Here is an 18313-nt window from a genome sequence, read left to right as displayed (position 1 = left end):
TTGTCCATTTTGTAGATGAGAAAACTCAGGCAGACAGAGGAAAAGTGGCTTGGCCAGAGTGATGCAGCTAGTATATATGTGAGGGTAGATTTTTACTTAGATCTTTCTGATTTCAAGCTCAGCACTCTAGCCACACAACTGCCTAGCATTAATCTGGTTATAGTCTTCCTTTTCAGTATTATTTCATACAATTTTCTTTCATGGAGTCTATTTTCTAAATTTTGAGCCATCACCAAGCTTGTATTCTCCTTTTTCTCTTTCCAAGTATTTGTTCAATGTTTTCATCAAACCTGGACAGCACTCCTTCCACATTTTAGTCAATTAAAATTCTTCTCTTTTTTCAAGACCAATTGAAAGTAGCACATCTTCCATGAAAACTTTGGGTTTTCATAATAACTTGTCTTACTATCTATATTTTCCTCCTCCTCCTCCTCCTCCTTCTCCTTTTTTTCTTCCAGGTTTCCCATTTTGCCCAGGCTGAAATTACAACAGCCCTTCATAGGTTGTGGCTCTAAACCCCACAATGGTCTGCATAAGAGCTTTGATCTTTTAACTTTCTGATCTGGGTAGGTTTAACTCTCCTGAGGCAGCCCAGTGTCCTCTGATCCCAGGAATTCATTATATGGGTGCCAGAGTTCATGGGAACATCCAATCAAGTCAGCTCATTGCAGCTCAGAATTCCTGAGCTCATCTAATCCACCCGCCTTCACCTCCCAGCAGCAGGGATTAGTGGTATATGTCACCACACCTAGTAAAGTATCTTATATTGGATTTATATGTGCCATATCATTTCTGCCACACCCCTTCATCCACAGAAGGCAAGTTCTTAAAGGGTAGTATGGTGGCATTTTTGTAAATCCAATGCTCTGCACATAGCAAATAAATACTTAATATCCTTTATTGAATTAAGGAGTGGATGGGTGGGAAGACAAGAAAAGGAAGGCTTATATGAACACACCTCAAGCTTGAATCACTTTATCTCAGGGCTTATAGAAATAAAGGCAGGAAAAGTGAGTAGGAAGGATGGAACATCATTCATTCATTCATTTAGCAAGGATTTATTCATCACTAACTTTGTAATAGGCACAGTTAGCTTCTAGGAATACAAAGAAAAAAATTAGATATTCCCTGCCTTCAAGTATCTTATATTTTATATGGATTAGCCACAACTATAACCCAGAAAAACCCAGATCAAATTTTGGCTCCCAGCATTTACAGAAACAATATTTGGGTTCTTAAAATTAAAAATTCCTACTAAGATACAGCTACCCACCTTCCCTACAAGAAGGAAAACCAAAACTAGATCTGGTTATTATTGGGATTACTGATTACTTTTCTTAATTATTGCTCCTATTTAGGTGGCATTTTAAGGACTACAAAACAATCGTGTCAGTTGAATTGAATCAAATTGAAATAAACACTTTGAGTGCTCTCATCCTCATTGTATACTTTAGGAAACTGAGGCGTCCAGAGGTAAAGTGATTTAGTTAAGAGGTAGTGGAGTTGGAATTCAAACCAAGGGTCTTGCCTCTAAGATCAGTTTCCACTGGGTCATACTACCATTGTTTGCACTGGGGGAAAGGAAAAGGAAGATCTATCTCTTTTCTGGATTTGGATTGTTCGTGGACCAGAGAAGGGAAGGAACCCTTTTTATAAACACATTTTTTTCTTCTCCCTTTTTAGCCATACTTGGAAACAATCTCTTATTTACTTTCCAGAGGAGAGTCATATTTTGTCCCAGAAGAGAGAGGGCAATTTAAGCCAAAAACTACAGTTATCCTTTTCACATTGCTGGGGTTAGAGGTGCAGCACCTTCTCAGTCTGGAAAATTTATGGAAAAAAATGTTGGCTCTCCATAACAGAGAATAAATCTGAATTATTATGGTATTAAAAGATAAAATATGCCCCAATTGCTTCAGCAAAAAAAGATAAAATGTGTTGATATTATATAATACTACTCATATATTTTATGTATTTCTAAGTTTCTAAACTTCTTCTATATCATCTGCTGGTTCATATGTTGTCTGCCAGCAAAACTTCCCCAAAATTCCCCTTTAATTTCTTATGCCACTTTCAATATATCAAAACCTTCTACTGTCCTTCTCAAGATCCAACCTAATTAGCTTCTATTTGGCCCTGGGGATGAAAGGATAAAATTAAAAACTGTCCCTGCCCTCAAAGAGCTGCCATTCTACTGAGGAAGAGAATATAACAATAAGCAAGTACATACAAAAGCATTGTACATCTGAGGATCAAGTATCAGGGATATAGGAAAGGCTTTCATCTGTTTCTGTTTTTCAGTCTTTTAGTCATGTCTCACTCTTAGTGACACCATGGATGATAACAAGTCAAGCCTAGAAATCCTTCACTAGCTCTAGTCTGCCCAAGTTCATGTTCATTGTTTTCCTGTTCTATCTATCCATCTCTTTCTCTGTCATCCCCTTTTCCTTTCGCTTTTAATCTTTCCCAACAATAGGGTCTTTTCCAGTGAGTCCCAACTTCTCATTATATGGCCAAAATATTTAAGTTTCAGTTTCAGTATCTGACCTTCCAGTAAATAGCCTGAATTAATTTCTTTTAAGTATTGACTGTTTTGATCTCTTTGCTGTCCAAGGCTACTCTCAAGAGTTTTCTCTAGCATCACAATCCAAAAGCATCGATTCTATGGTGCTGTTTTCTTTTTGTCCAACTCTCACAACCATACATTGCACCAAAAAACCCATAGCTTTGACTACCTGAACTTTTGTCAACAAGGCTTCCATAGGAGATGGCATATAAGCTAAGTATCAAAGGAAGTTAGAAATCCTAAAAGGCAGAAGTGAAAACGTGGGTGCTTTCTAAATACTGCAGAACACAGAATGGAGTACTGAATTCAAGGAACAGTAAATAGACTGGACCAAAGAATGATAAGAATAGTGATGTGAAATAAATCTGGAAAGGCAAAATGCAACCAGCCAGTGGAGGGCTTAAACTGAGGCATCTGCATTTTTGACGAGAGGAAAAAGAGAACAATCAAAGTCTTCTGAGCACTGAAGTGACAGGGTCAGAATTGACCTTAGAAAACATCCAATCCATGTCTTTCACTTCAGAGATGAGAAAAATGAATCTCCAAGAAGGAAAGTGATTTGCCCCCAGTCATATACTAGTGAGGAAGTCAAGTTGAGACTTGAAAATAAGTCCCCTTACTCCATTTTTAATAACCTTTTCATTTCATTTTATTTCTATCAACTAGATTTTGGGATTAGGGAAGTTGATTAGGATATCTCTGTACTCTCTCCACTGTAGTTTCCATCCCTCACAAGGAATTCAATCTAGGGTTACCTTGGTTTTTATTAAAATACTCCTAAAGCCATTGCAAAGGTCATCTCAGCTAGGCCCCTGTCTCTAGAAAAAATTACAGTCCTTACACACACCCCTTTCCTCAGATCTCAAGAAAAAATTGACTATAAAATCTTAATCACTCCCGCCCAGGGTTTACTTGACCAGCCTAACAGTTCGGAAGTCCTTCATCCCATCTGACCTCAATCTCGCCCACTGTAGCGTGGGCTTCTTTCCTCTCATCTTGTCCTCAGCAGAGAGGGGGAACAGCAGGTTCAGCTCCCAGTCATCCAAACCCTTCTGTCAGCTCACCCCCACAACAGGCAGATTGGATGGGGGTAGGGTCTCGTGTGGGGGTTGGGACCCAAGCCTAGATCCAGAATAGAAAGGAGAGAAGACAGCCTTCTAAATGTGGAAGAAATAGTTAATTCCCTGCTCGTATAGATTCTAACCCACCAGCAGGACTGGGACAAGCTGTCTGAAAACCCTAGGCAAGGTTTGAAAATGGTACTCTCTTACTAATGTCAGAAGACTTTGTGTCTTCACTGTAAAATATCTGGCTTGACCTATCACAAAAACAAATATCTACTGATGATGTAGGATAGGGATAGATTTTTTGGCACTAAAAATACATACATGGAACCCTAGGAATGACACTTCACTTCTCTCAGCCTCAGTTTCTTCAATTGCAAAATGGATATAATAATAACACCCACCTCCCAAGGCTGTTATAAGAAAAAAATAAAATAACAACTGCTTTGCCCCCTTAAAGTGCTACACAGATACTAGCTATTATCAGCTATTAATTAAATGCTAGCTATTATCAGCTACTAATTAAATGTCAGTCATTATCAGCTATTAATTAAATCAACTGAATTAGAATCATGTTCCTGGATTTGGAGAGACTTTCCCTCTTCTTTCCATGCAAAAACAAAACAAAACACCACAGCTTTCCTCAGTTTCCCATCCTCTAGCAAGCCTTCCTGAGATCTAAACTGGATCACTTCTGATATAGTGCAGACTTATTTGCTTTAGTCTAGTTTTCCATGGATGAATAAGTCAATGATTCTCTTCAGAGATTCAAAAATGATAATTTTTAAAATTTGTTGGCCCCACATCATCTTTCTCTCAATCTCTACTCACAGTTCACATGCAGTTAAATGAAACAGAGGGACAAAGAAAGACCAGAAACAATTTGGAGCAGCACTAGAAAAATGTTTAAACTCTTTACACCTTTTCATACAGAGTGATAATCACTCAGGCATTCGTGGGACCTCCACTGGGAGGTCAAATATAGAAGGGAAGAGCCTATAAATACTAAGATAAATATTTTACAGCAGTATTTTTTGTGATAATAAAAATCTGAAAACAAAGTGAGTATTCACCAATTTGGGAAAAAATCAGAAAGGTATGGTATGTTGAGACAATGAAATATTAATGCATTACATTACAAATTACAAATATGAATTCAGAGAAATTTAGAAAGACTCATGAACTCATGCTGGGCTAAGTAAATAGAGCCAACAGACCAGAATACACAATAAACATAGTAAGTAAAGGAAAACAATACTAAAAGCTTCAGATCAGTGCAATGACTTGTCTTGACCACATGAGACAAGTGATAAAGCCTACTTCTTCATTCTAGGTAAAGAAGCAGTGGGTTACAGGGACTGAATGAGGCATATAATCTCAAAAATGATCATTTCTATTTATTTTGCTTATCTACTTTTTTTGGTATAGGGGAGAATCCTTGTTAAAAGGAATGAGTGAGAAATTAGTCAGTTAATTAATTGATTGGGTCAGGAATGCTACTATATCTGAAAATAATTAGGGTGAGGGGCTGGGGGGAAAAGAGGGAGAAGAACCTATATGCTCTAAAATGTTTACAGCAGTTCTTTCTGTGATGGCAAAGAACTGGAAATTGCAGAGATGCCCATTAGTTGGGGAATGGTTGAACAAGTTATGGTACATGATTGTGATGGAATACTCCTGGTGCTATAAGAAATGATGAGCTCAATGATTTTAGAAAAACATGGAAGGACTTGCACAAAATAATGAAGAGTAAAATGAGCAGAACCAAGAGAACATTACATACAATAACAGCAATATTGTTTTAAGAATGATTTTGAGCAAATAAGTTATTTTGAATATTATAGATACCCAAATTAACTATAAAAGATATGAAGAAAGATGCTATCTACATCTAGAGAAGAAACTGGAAGTATGTATAGAATAATTTTACACACACAGACACACACAGATATTAATATAGATATGAGCCTATTTGGGTCTAAGTAGCTATCTCTAACTAAAAAAAAAGGAAATTTACATAATAATTTTGTTGTATATTTGAAAGGAGTAGCAAGTTGTGTATAGTAGATTGGCATTTCTGTGTGCAATTATTTTTATTGTACAATGCTTGTTTTATTCTATTAATTAAAATAATTTTTTAAAAATTATGATAAAGAATTTTTTAAAAGAATTAGTAAAAATAAACAAATAAACAGTACCAGCTCCAATTATGATTAAAAAGTGAAATTAGGTACAGAACACAGGGTTATGAGAGGTAAACCTTAATAGGCCAAGTTCACAGTCTACAAACATAGCCAAAGGAAACCAAGCAGTATAAATGAAAGTAAACCGGGCAGCATAAATGAAAGAAAATCAGATAAGGAAGCTAAAAAGAGAAAATGGAAGAGTAGAAGATTTTGTTGTTTTTAAACCCACATATTTGAGCAGGAAGGGAACTGGGAGGTAAGATTAAGAGAAATTAGACATCGAGATGAGAAGGGTATCTAAGTGGTGATACTAAATGGAACTGTCTTCTCCCCTCTCTGGAGGTACTCTGAAGAGCTCACCATTAAGGCTTGAGGAGTTGAATGAGATGGAAGTCGCTATCCCTGGTCCCTGAGTCAGTCTTCTCCCAACCTAGCTGTTCTCTTGTTCTGTTCTAAAAATCTTAGTCTGACTTTGACTGAGTCACTTCCCCTATTTTCTCTCTTTTTTCTTTCCTGTTTTTTCCTTCAATTTTCCTAACATAAGGAAATTAGACTAAATGATCAGTGATGCTGCTTTCAGCTCTAAATCCAACCTTATTTATTGATTCCCATGAGGAGAGAGAGGGTTTCTCGGGCACTCATTCTTCCTTTACTAGCCCCAGGGGCCCCTCTACCCATTCATATCTGCCTAGTTGTCAACTTTGTACTCGCTATGTCCTGCAGACTTTCCCTACTAGAGCCAAGATGAGGCAAGGACTATCAATCACAGTAAGAGGAGGGTCCATGCAGTATATAGGAGAATGAGGACAGAATGGGAAGGCAGAAAACACAGCTGTCCTAAAAGTGTCATAAATTTAGAATTGAAAGGGACCTTGGTAGGAGAGAAAGGAGAAAAGGGAAGAAACATTTATTAAGTGTCAACTGTGTGCCAGATACTGTGCTCAGCACTTTATAAATACCATCTCATTTGATCTTCACAACAACCCTGGGAAGTGCTATTATTATCCCCATTTTACAGATAAGGAAACTAAGGTAGAATTAAATAAAGTAATTTGCCAGAGTGACTCAGCTTGTCAAATTAAGGTCAAATTGACCTTAAGCCCTTGGAGATTACCTAGTCTTATACCCTGATTTTAGAGGGGAAAAAAACTGAAGTCCAGAGAGGCTGATGTGCCCAAATTCACATGATTAAACTAAAAACTCCACCACTGCACCCTTGGATTAGTTTATTACTCTTCAACAAAATGCTTTGCCCAAAATTATGCCTAGAAGGCACTTCCTTTTCATCTCAGTCTGTCAAAATCTTTCTCTTCTCTTCCCTTAGCCTGGAGAAGTGTTGAGAAAATGTAGCTTGTTTTTTCCCTTGAAGAGGTGGAGAACAATGTGTGTAGAATACTGTATATATTCAAAAACTAGGTTAATTTGTTGGTTGGTTGGTTTTGTTGAACTGCTTTCCTCCATTTTCTTTAAATAAAAAAGTCTCTTACATGAACTGATGCTGAGTGAAATGAGCAGAACCAGTGGAACATTGTACATAGTAACAAAATTATGTGATGATCAACTATGATGGACTTGGCTCTTCTCAGCAATATGGAGATTCAAGACAATTCCAATAGATTTGGGATGGAAAATGCCATCTGCAACCACAGAAAACTATGCAGACTGAATGTGGATGGAAGCATAGTCCTTTCACCTTTTTTGTTTGTTTGCTTTTCTTTCTCATGTTTTTTCCCTTTTGGTATGATTTGTCTTGTACAATACAACAAATATGTTTAAAACGATTGCATATATTCAATCTACATCAGATTGTCTTGGGGAGGAAAGTGGTAAGAGAGGAAAGAGAAAAAAAACTGGAACACAAAGTCTTACAAAAATGAATGTTGAAAACTCTCTATATATGTATTTGGAAAAATAAAATAACAGTGAGAATAAAAGTCTTTGTTACAAAGGATGGCTCACTGGATAGGAGCAGGAAGAGGGAAATACTGTGAAATGAAAGTAATATAAAAACAAAAAAATAGCAATAATTTTTTTCAAAAACAAAATAAAAAATCCTTTTAAGACCCAATTCAAATAACTAGCTCCTTTGGGAAATTCTGCAGAATTTTCCTATTTAAAAGTGATCTCAGGGCAGCTAGATGGTACAGTGGATAAAGCACCAGCTCTGGGGTCAGGAGTACTGGCCTTGGACACTTAATATTTACTGTGTGATCTTGGACAAGTCATTTAACCACAATTGCCTCACAAAAATAAAAATAAAAAAGCAAACAAATGAAAAAACCCCTAACTAAAAGTGATCTCTTCTTCCTTAAATTTTTTTCAAATTTTTTTCTTTGATCTTAATCACAACATACCCCAAATAGTGTGAATCTCTGACTCTCCCGCCCCCTTTAGAATGTAAGCTCTTTGAAAGCAGAGTTTATATCATGTGATAGGACCATAGATTTAGAACTGGAAGGGACCTTAGATATTATCTAAACCAGGATCTTCGTTTTACAGATGAGGACACAAAAGCCCAGAGAAGTGAAGATCTTGTAGCTGGTCAATGACTGCACTGAACTTGGAGCTCAGGTCTTTTGACTCCAAATCCTGTCCCTTTTCTATTGTACCCACATCCATGGCACAATGCCTTAGGCACAAGAGGCATTCAATAAGGCTGAGCTGAATTAAATGTATCAAGTAACATACAATCAATCAGCCTTTATTAAGTGTCTAATATGTGCCAGGCACCGTGCTAGGCATTGGAGCAAGAAAGAAGCTGTTAAAAATGAATCAGAATCATACCGGTGCTTTGTACAGAGATAGTAACTGGCATCTGAAATGATCTCCTGGGGGACTTTTAGTCTTTCCTTTCCGAGACTCTCCTCCCTATGTCTGGCCACTGATGGATCAGAGGGAAGGCTGAGTTTCCTCTAGCTTAAAAGCAAGCTGGTCTCATTGCATATAGTGCAGACTCTGGCATTTCTTCCTACGTGACCTTGAACACCCTTTGCACCTCAGTTTCTTCATCTGTAAAATGAGAGGTGGAATTCATGAGATGATTTCAAGCTGTAAATGCTATGTTGTGGTTGTTATCATTCAGTCATGTCTGATTCTCTAACCTTATATTTATGGGGTTTTCTTGGCAAAAATACTGAAGTGGTTTATCTTCTATGCAAACTGAAGTTAAATGACTTGCCCAGGATCATATAGCTAGTAGGTATCTGAGGCTGGATTTGAATTCAGGTTTTCTTGATTGCAGACCCTGCTCTCTATCCACCAATCCATCTAGCTGCCTTTTTTTTTTTAACTAATTATAACTTTATTGACAGAACCCATGCCTGGATAATTTTTTACAACATTATCCTTTGCACTCACTTCTGTTCCAACTTCATCTAGCTGCTTTCATTAAAAAAACCTTTGCTATCCTTTTACTCCAATAGAGCACAAAAAGGAATTTGTCTCAGGTAATTCCAGGGATTTCAACAAAGAAATGCCCCAGATTATCTCTGAATCTTGACTCACAACTGAAAGGTTGTGATTAGTTCATCCAAACTCCTTATTTTTCCTAGAAGAAGCCAAGGCCCAGAGAGGGTAAGCTGATCAAAATTTAAACTCAAGTCCTCTGACTTTCCCTCTTCTTTTAGCCAGAATCGAATCAGGTAAAGGTCCTCTCAATTTGTATTTTCCTAAAAACCTCTTTTCTATTAAACCAGCTGATACCTGACTTGGTAATAAAAGCTAGCATTTTTTAAAATACTTTAAGGTTTGTGAATCACTTTACATAGACTTAAACTTTTCTATTTACAGAGCGAAGAAGTATGGAAAGTAGGAAGTGAATTCCAGGCTTCCTGAATCCAAGCCCAGCATTCTATCCACTAGCCTACCTAGCTACTTAATTAAAGGTAATTAAAACAACATGTGAAACCAGCAATAGAAGAGCTTACTAAGGAGCAAGCAGATTGGGTCATTTAATCCTACCTTTTACTGGTCTCCTTTGGGCCAGTATTGAGTCATTCCCAATGAGGAGCAGTGGAAAGAGAGCTCAGAGAACTTGAGTTATGATGCTTGGTCCTTCTGTGATGGTGGCCAGTTAGTTGACTTTTTGGGACCTCAGTTTTTTCATCTGTTAAAAATAGGCGAGGGAGAGACAACTATTCTGGAACGCAATTTGAGACTATGCCCAAAAAGTAACTGAAGTGGACATATACTTTAATCCACCTGATACCTCTACTAAATCTATGGTTCCCTATCAAGAGAACAAAGAGGAAAATTACCTACGTATATTTATATAAGCTCTTTTTGTAGTAGTCAAAAATTGGAAACTAAAGGGATATCCACCAACTGAGGGATGACTGAACAAATTATGGTTTAAGAATGTAATGGAATAATGTTGTAACATTAGAAATGATGAAAGGAATGATTTCAAAGAAAGGAGAAGATTTGTATGAACTGACACAGAGTTAAAGCAAGCAAAATCAGGAGAACAATGTATACGATAACAACTACATTATAAAGACAAATAATTCCCTGATCAATGTACTGACCAAGCATTATTCTAGAGATGTTGAAACATGCTATTCACCTCCTGCCACAGAGGCGATGGACTTGGAATGAAAATTGAGACACATAATTTTGCCACAAGGCCCATGCAAAAACATTTGTCTTCCTTGACTATGAATATGTTACAAGGATTTTACTTTTCTTTTATAATTTTTTCCAATGACATGGGGGAGATAAAAGAAAGAAAAATAGATTTTTATTCATAAAAATTTAGATTTTTTTAAATGGGGAGAGGGTACTGCAACATAACAAAAAGCAAACATGGCCCTAAAGAAAATATATGAAAAACACTTTTCACTTTCCTCCTCCACTCCTTTTCAGAGGTGGTTTGGGGAGTCCAGAGATATAGAACATTACATATGATCTCAGATCTTTTTCTATGTTTGGTTGATTTTGCTTATTCTTTTTCTTCCTAATTTTTTTTTCTGAGTCAATTGGGATTAAGTGACTTGCCCAGGGTCACACAGCTAGGAAGTGTTAAGTGTCTGAAGTCAAATTTGAACTCAAGTTCTCCAGACTTCAGGGCTGGTGCTCTATCTGCTGCGCCACCTAGCTGCCCTCCTAATTTTTCTTAAAACAAAATTACTTGTTATATATGGAATAGCTCAGTGAGAGGAGAGAGGGAAAAGCTTACAAAGAAAAATATAGGTAATAAAGAAACAAAAAATATAAATAAAAATTTTAAAATGAAAACTAGACAAGAAGCTCTTTAAAGTCTCTGCTGGATCGAAATCTGTTTTATGATCTCCCAATTCTTTCCTCCTTTCCACCTTCACTTGTTAGAGAAGATAGAAGATTTTGCATTGCTCTACATCTCTTCCAGGAGATTAGGACAATGAGAGGTTAGGATATCTGTAGGAAGTCTAAAAAATACTTAGCCTCTCTGTTTCCCCTAGAATCTTTAGGGATATAATCTCTTGCAGGGCAGACACATCCCTGTGTTGGGTCATCGATCCCAACTTGATGGGTAAGAGGTGAGGGGTGTGGTTCACTAGTTGGAACAAATAAAGGAGAAAATATAAGGGGTGGGGCAGTGCTTTTTTTAAAAATTAGTGGAACCACTCAGTAGCCTGAACTCTGAGAAAGAAGACTGTCCGGTTGCCTAGACTTCAGACCCCAGCCCTAGCTTCTTGCTTTCTTGCCAGAAAGAGAATTTCAGGAAGTCAGACTTGGCTAGCTACTTCAACAAAGCTATAGACAACTCTTGCTTGGCACCTTTCTCTGAGGCTTGTTAATGCACTGGCTGCCTGCTGCTGGGCTGGGGATGGGGTGGGGGAGAGAAAAAGGAATGAAATCAATTATGATCCAACTCTTTCATGATTCAGGGCTGGCAGGGACCTTGGAGAACACCGGGGGTTCTTGACCTGATGTCCATGGTTAGATTTCAGGGGATCTATGAATTTGAAAGAGGAAAGAGTGACATCTTTTGTCTAACAGACTATTATTTGGGGGAAGGATTCATAGGCTTCACCAGACTGCTAAAAGGGTCTAGAACACACACAACAAGGTTAAGAACCCTTGAATTAGTATGTCATTCATAATGACTAAGAAAGAAACAGGAAAGTAGTTTGTTCAGGGTCACTTGCCTGGTAAACAATAGTTCTGTCCAGCTACAGAGACGTCCACTGATCAGATAATGGTGATCAAGGTCAGGGAGATAACTGGGACTCCTCCCTTCACTCTGAGAATCCAGCATATATGTGCCCTCTGAGAAGCTGGAATGTAGGAAGTCAATAAGACAAGCTTCCCTAAGGAAGACCAAGAGGTAGGATTCTTCAGTTCTATCCCCGTCTGTCAAGTGCCCTTGACCTTAGTTTTCTTTCATCAGATAAATCAAAGAAATCCTTATTATGGGGGCCATCCCCTGTTGCTATCCAATTTCTTCCCTCTACTATATCCAAATTAAGAATCACTCAAATCCCATCTTCTGAAGGTAGTCTGTCTCATTCTTTTGTATCTCCCAGAAATTACCTTCAATTAGTACTGAATATATTTAAATGTACGTGATTATTTTGTTTTTTATATATTTTGTCATTTCACCCTCCTCCCCTCCATTAGAATATCAACTCTTTGAGGATTGTGACTGTGCCTTTGCCATTCTTTGTATCCCCAGCACTTTGCACAATGCCTGGAACACAGCAAGCATTTAACAAATATTTGGTAACCGACTGACTAATTTCAAAATGCCAGAGGCAGAAGAGATTTTAGCACCCTTCTAGTCCGGGTGTATCTATAGCCTCCAGATTAAGAACTCCAGGTCTAGTCAGACTACCCCTCATTTTACAAAGGATAAAACTGAGGATCGAGGGGTATAAGTGATTAATCCAAGGTTACAAAGAGAGCTAACAGCCTAAGAGGCAAATCCAGATCTCTAGACTACAGGTCTAAAAGTCCTTATAATATACCAAATAAACATGATGAGCAAAGCACTGCCCGCAAAATCAGATACCTCAAGGACCAGGGAAAACTTATGAGGATCAGCCACTGACAAGAAATTATTCTGGGAGAATAAGGGAGAAAAAAGACTTTCTCCCATTCCCATCAGATCCCCAGGGTAGTAGAGCCCAAAGCCTTGATGGGTGGGAGGAGGCAGGGAATGCTTTCTGTCTCTCAGGCCGGTGGGACCTATTTAGTCCTGGGGTTTTCTGGAGTGAGAGGGTGGAAAAGAGGGGATGGTAGAAATCTAAGAACTGGAGCATGGGGAGGGGGAGGGGAAGGTTGGGTAAGAGTCAAAGAGACATGCAGGGGGGAGGGAACTGAGACCAGAGGTAGCAGATAATAATAAATCTGCTGTGATGATGGAGACCAGGGAAATAATTGAAGTCTATGAAGCAGAGGAGAGATATTACAATGTCAGGGCAAGGTGCCCGCTGTGGTCCCAGAGAAATGGAGGATGGGTCAGGAGGAGGGGAACATAATAACTGGCTACCCCATCACTCGAGCGCGCGCGTGCGCGTGCACACACACACACACACACACACACACACACACGAGCACGTACACACATACACCATCACTAACTGCTCAGCATGCCCCCTTCCGCTTGGCTGAGGATAGCCATGGCACCTGCCAGACCATAATAGTCTGCATCAATCTGACTCCTTCCGCTACTCCCCCCCCCCACTTGACTGCTCCACCTCCCAGACAGTCCTAGAAAGCAAGGACCAATCTCAGATGAAGGAAGACAGAGGCTGAGAGGAGGGAATACAGAAGCACTGAGAGAAAGGAGCCTGATGGATAGATGACAAATTTGATGGACAGAGAAAAGAGGGCAGTGAGGAACCAGGAGAAGTTGAAAGGCAGAGAGGAAATGTTTAAGGAACGCCAAGAGGGGAATGAAGATATGGAGTCTGAGGAAGTCTGAAGGACGAGAGGGGCTTATTGAGTAACAGAGAAGGAGAGAGAGAAGAGAGGAAGCTAAGGGACAGACACGGAGAATAATAGAAAGGAGGTGGTAAAGGAATGGTAAGAGAGACACAGAGAAAGATAGGGGGATGAGAGGAAAGGGGAATGGGGAATAGAGAAAGGAGAAAAAGGCTGAGGGACAGAGAAAAGAGAAGATTAAGGAAAACAAAGACGCTGAGGGACAGTGATAAAGCTAGTGGACAGAGAAGAGGTAGTAAAAGGGGTGGTAAGAGTTAGACAGAGAAAGGTGTCAGAGGGGAATAAGAAGGGAAGAATAGGGAATAGAGAACGGGGAAAATTGAGAGACTGGGGGACAGAGAAGAAACTGAGGGACAAGAGAGGAGTCAGAGGAACAGATGTCAAAACTAATGGACAGAAGAGGAGGAAGCAGATAGTATGAGATGAACACAGAGAGAATTGTAGGGGGGAAAGACTGAGAAGGAGGGGGAGACTGGGGAATAGAGCAGAGAAAATGAACAAAGAATCAAAACTGAAGGTCAGAAGAAGGAGAGAGATTGAGCCACAGAGACGGAGAGACGGGGGGACAGGGTAAAAGAGAGATGAAGACAGAGAAGCATTTAAGCACAGAGACAGAGCAGATACAGAGCAAGAAACCCACCTTCCCAAAGCCACTGGGACCCGTCAGTGGGGGGTGGGGTTTGGAGGAGAAAATGAGGGAAGAATGGGCATGTGAGGAGGGAGATAAAGAGAGAGCAGTAAGCCTGGATACCAGCCTGATGCCCCTTAGTCCAATACCACTCACCCAGCTCCTCTAGAGGCACTCGGGAAATGTGCCCTTCCTCCCAATTTGGCCTTGCTGTTTCCCCAAAAAATCCAAAGCCATCATCTCCCAGCTTGTCGTAGCCTGGGAAGGAAGGGGAGAAAAGCCCGAGCTGCCCTCAAACCTGCTGATGGCCAGATTTTTTGTTATCCTCACATGGACCCAGGGAAGCACATGAATAATTTTTAAACTGACATTTGAATGGCTCATTGAAAACTCTGCACCTGCACTCTGGGCCATTCTAGAATGGGAGAAGGAGGAAATGCTTGCTCGGAAAGGGCTTGGCTCCATTCCTTGCCTGAGTGGCCTAAGACAGAAGCAGACGGATGCTGCTCCCTTCTTCCCCATCACCTCGAGTGCTGATGAGACTCTGGTGTTTACGTTGGCTAAGCCATTTAGTAGCTGGGCTACCCAGAGCAAGCAACTATCCCTCTCTGTGCCTCCCAAACAGGAAAGAAGGGAAAGCAGTTCTTCCACACACCCCTCCCTGAAATAAGAAGTATTTCCTAGAAAGACATTTGTGAAGGGGCACTAGATCTGCATCTCTGACTCCCCAGTTCTCCCAGTATGAATCATCTTACTTCCAAAGTAAGAATTGCTTACTCTTCCTTCCAAAAGCCCCCTTAAACAGACACACCCATTTTCATCGTCTCTTCTCCCCAACATTGACTCATAAATCTCAGGCATTTCTAGGAACCCTGAGCCCATTGGTCCTTTGCAGGATGAGATGGGGCATGAAAGAAATGCTCTGTTCAGTTCATTCCCCCGACTCTCTTTCAAGGAGGCTAAGCACGACCCCCCTCTCCCCAGAGTGCCCCTGGCTCATATCCCCAGTCCCTTGCCTGGGACCAATTTCATGCCAAACCAAAATAGGGTTCCTAGACACTGCTAATTTCTTGCCACTATATCCCAAGCAGAACCGAAACAAGGAATACCATGGCTGGCATTGGGCAGATGGCAATCCTGACACTGAACCCCAGCTCTGGCCACATGATTCTGATGGAAGTTCAGAGTCAGGGGTAAAATCAATTATGCTAATTAAACCCTTTTCCTAGGTCAGGGTTAGAGTCATCTATAGGCCCTAGATCTTGGTACTCCCGGTCTTGGGCATTCCTAAGGGACCGGTAAGGAATAAAGAATGTTATAACCCTCTCTGCCCCCCAAGCCTCCCTTCCACTCACACGCAGACACTCAGTTTAGCAGATATATTCGATAGGACGGGGGAAAGGAGATAGCTCAAAAAGGAGGCACTCCAAACCATCAGGGTTTCCCAAAAGACATCCTCTCTCAAATAAACACCTTCTTCCCCTTCGCACCACTGCCTGAATAGATGCCCCTCCAGGACCCCAGAGGCCAGAACCAGATTGGGGGGAAATGTTCCCTCACCCCCACCCCATGTTGGGAGCATCAAAGAGAACCAGACCTTTGTGGGGGAGAGGGCGGAAGGAGTATGGCTGGGGGGGTAGCTGGACAAAGACCCTCTTGTCCCAGAGCCATTGGTGGCAAACAGCCAGGGTGGAGACTTTGGCACCATGGTGCCAGCTACGCCTGAATGCCAGGGGAATCCAGGATGGAGAGAAGCTGGAGAGAGGGGAATGAAGTTATCCTTGGAACCCACAGAGATACCCTCTCTAATCAAGGCGACAAAGCAGAAGAGAAACCACCATACCAGCTCTGAGTCATTACCACTGAAAAGATCTCCAAGCACTTAACAAATGTAAACAACCCCAATTTCACTCACACAACTGCTCACAACAGCCGCTGAGGGAATTACAGCTGATAATAACAACGATAATATTAACATTTTACATTTATGTTGTGAAAACTACTCTCACACTCCCGATCGGTTTCCCTGGCACCTGCAAAAGGCATGAAGGGGAAACTGAGGCAGAGACTGCAAAGTTCAAGGTCACTCAGTCAAGCTCTTCTGAGACTAAACTCGAGAGCCCTGGTTTTTTTCCCTCTCCGTCAAAGCTCCCACTTGTCTCTGAAGAGAATACTTCAACTTATAACCATCACCCCCCATCACCACCAGGTACACATATACACGCACACACACCAGAACTAACTCCTTTAGGTATCTCCGGAGATCCCTAAGCTGGGGTAGGGGGAAGCACAGGCCAAGGGAATTATTTTCTCCCTCCCCAAGTTGAGCAGAAAACCGCAGGGTCAGCTTGGAACTACTAGAACTAGGACAAAGCCCAGGATAAAGGGTTACTCTCTTCCAGCTTCAGGTAAACTCTATTTTCTCAAGTGAAATATACCTGGCCAGGTCCCCCCCCCCAACACACCCATTCCTCTCACCTTGTTCCCCTCGGCCCCCTGGTTCTCTCTGTCCTGCCTCCTCTCTGGGTGGCCGGTGGCTGCCCTCCACTGTTCTCTCCCACCAAGCCAGGGCGAAACGCCGGAGACAGTGCCAAGGCTGCATGGGGAAGGCTGAGGAGGGGGAGGTGTGGAGAGGTGTGGGGCAGCTTGCCCAGCCAGCACACACACACACACTGGTATGCAGGCACCCCAGGCACCAGGACACCACAGCCCTGACTGCTGAGCTTCCCAGCTGCCCACCTGATCCCCACCGCCTCCACCAGCATCTTGCTCCCCCACCCAACGGGAGCCTAGAGCTGGGGAGCCTCTGACGTATCATAAAGGGGGGGAGCAAACCTAACTCCTTTCTCCTCCCTAACCCCACCCCAGCCAACTCCTACCTGCAGTACCCAGCCACCAGTTTCTCCTAGACCCCCTGGCCAACCAGAGGCTGGCCTGCCTCGTGCTCCTTCTTGCCCTCTACCCATCCAAGATCTCAGGGGGGAGGAGGTCGAGGTGGTGGAGAATTAGAATAGGTTCCATGACCCTACTTTCCATCCTTCCTCTTCTCTAGACTCTCTCCCTCTGTGCTAAGTGGAAAGACTATCAGCATGCCTCGGTCCCTGATTTCTCCCTGTCGCTGCTATGGCTTCTGGAGTTCACTCTCCGGGACAGAGGCCTCCCGGGTGGTTTTCTTTCCCAGGGGGCAAATCAGGCCCCATATCCTGGCAACCTTCGCAAGGGAGGTAAAACACACCCCCTTCTTCCCTAGGGGCCCTTTTAAAAGCCTCCCTGCCCTTCTTACCACTTTGGCAACAGCGGTGAAATCTTGTTTGAGGGGCTTCTGCACCAGCCTTCCCCCTAAATCGCCCTAGTCCATCTCTCCTCGCCCTGCTACACCTGCCCTCACTTAACTCCCCCTACTGTCCTCAGTGTCTCCATCACCTCTCCTGGCTTTCCCCCTCCCCCTTTCCTCTCCCTCTCCACCCTACATCTTCCCCATCCCTCCTCCGAGCCCCCCCTTACTCTGCCCCCACACACACCCCTTTTAAAAACGCACACACCCTTTTTTTAACCAGCCAGGCCAGCGTCTTCCCTTCCCCCCACCCCAAGCACATCTCTCCATTCTCTGGCCCTCTCCACCCTCTTGGCTCCCCCAGGCTTCCCCGTCCCCTGCATCTCCAGAACCCCGTCTCCCCCATCCTTGATTCAACCACTCCAGTCTTCAGTCCCCCAACTCCAGTCCCTACATCCACATCCACACACACCTGCACCCCCAGCATCCAGAGCCCCAGCTTCCTGGCGCCCCCCACCCAGCCGCCTCCCCCACCCCCGGCCGAGGGGAAAACACACAAAGAAAACAGAAATACCTTCCACTTAAGCATGGAGGCACATTAGGAAGGAGAGAGACAGGGACATGCCTTGGGACGGAGCGTTCCCCATCGGACGGGGGGGCGCGGGGGCG

At 42.0% G+C, this 18313-nt stretch overlaps 1 protein-coding gene across 3 annotated transcripts in view; it reads right to left on the bottom strand.

Annotated features, from left to right (window-relative positions):
* Nucleotides 1-17095, bottom strand: part of SRCIN1 (SRC kinase signaling inhibitor 1) — a 115896-nt gene extending 98801 nt beyond the window's left edge. For 2 of the 3 annotated variants that reach the window (XM_051994666.1, XM_051994668.1), the window contains exon 1: nt 16849-17095. In XM_051994666.1, the coding sequence (XP_051850626.1) occupies nt 16849-16972 (124 nt within the window). In that variant the 5' untranslated portion in view covers nt 16973-17095. The remainder of the gene's footprint in view (nt 1-16848) is intronic. The other variant, XM_051994667.1, reaches the window with a different exon arrangement.
* Nucleotides 17096-18313: the final 1218 nt, after the last annotated feature.

This window comes from Antechinus flavipes, chromosome 4 (assembly GCF_016432865.1).
Source record: "Antechinus flavipes isolate AdamAnt ecotype Samford, QLD, Australia chromosome 4, AdamAnt_v2, whole genome shotgun sequence".
NCBI lineage: Eukaryota > Metazoa > Chordata > Mammalia > Dasyuromorphia > Dasyuridae > Antechinus > Antechinus flavipes.
This window is presented reverse-complemented; position numbering and strand designations above follow the sequence as displayed.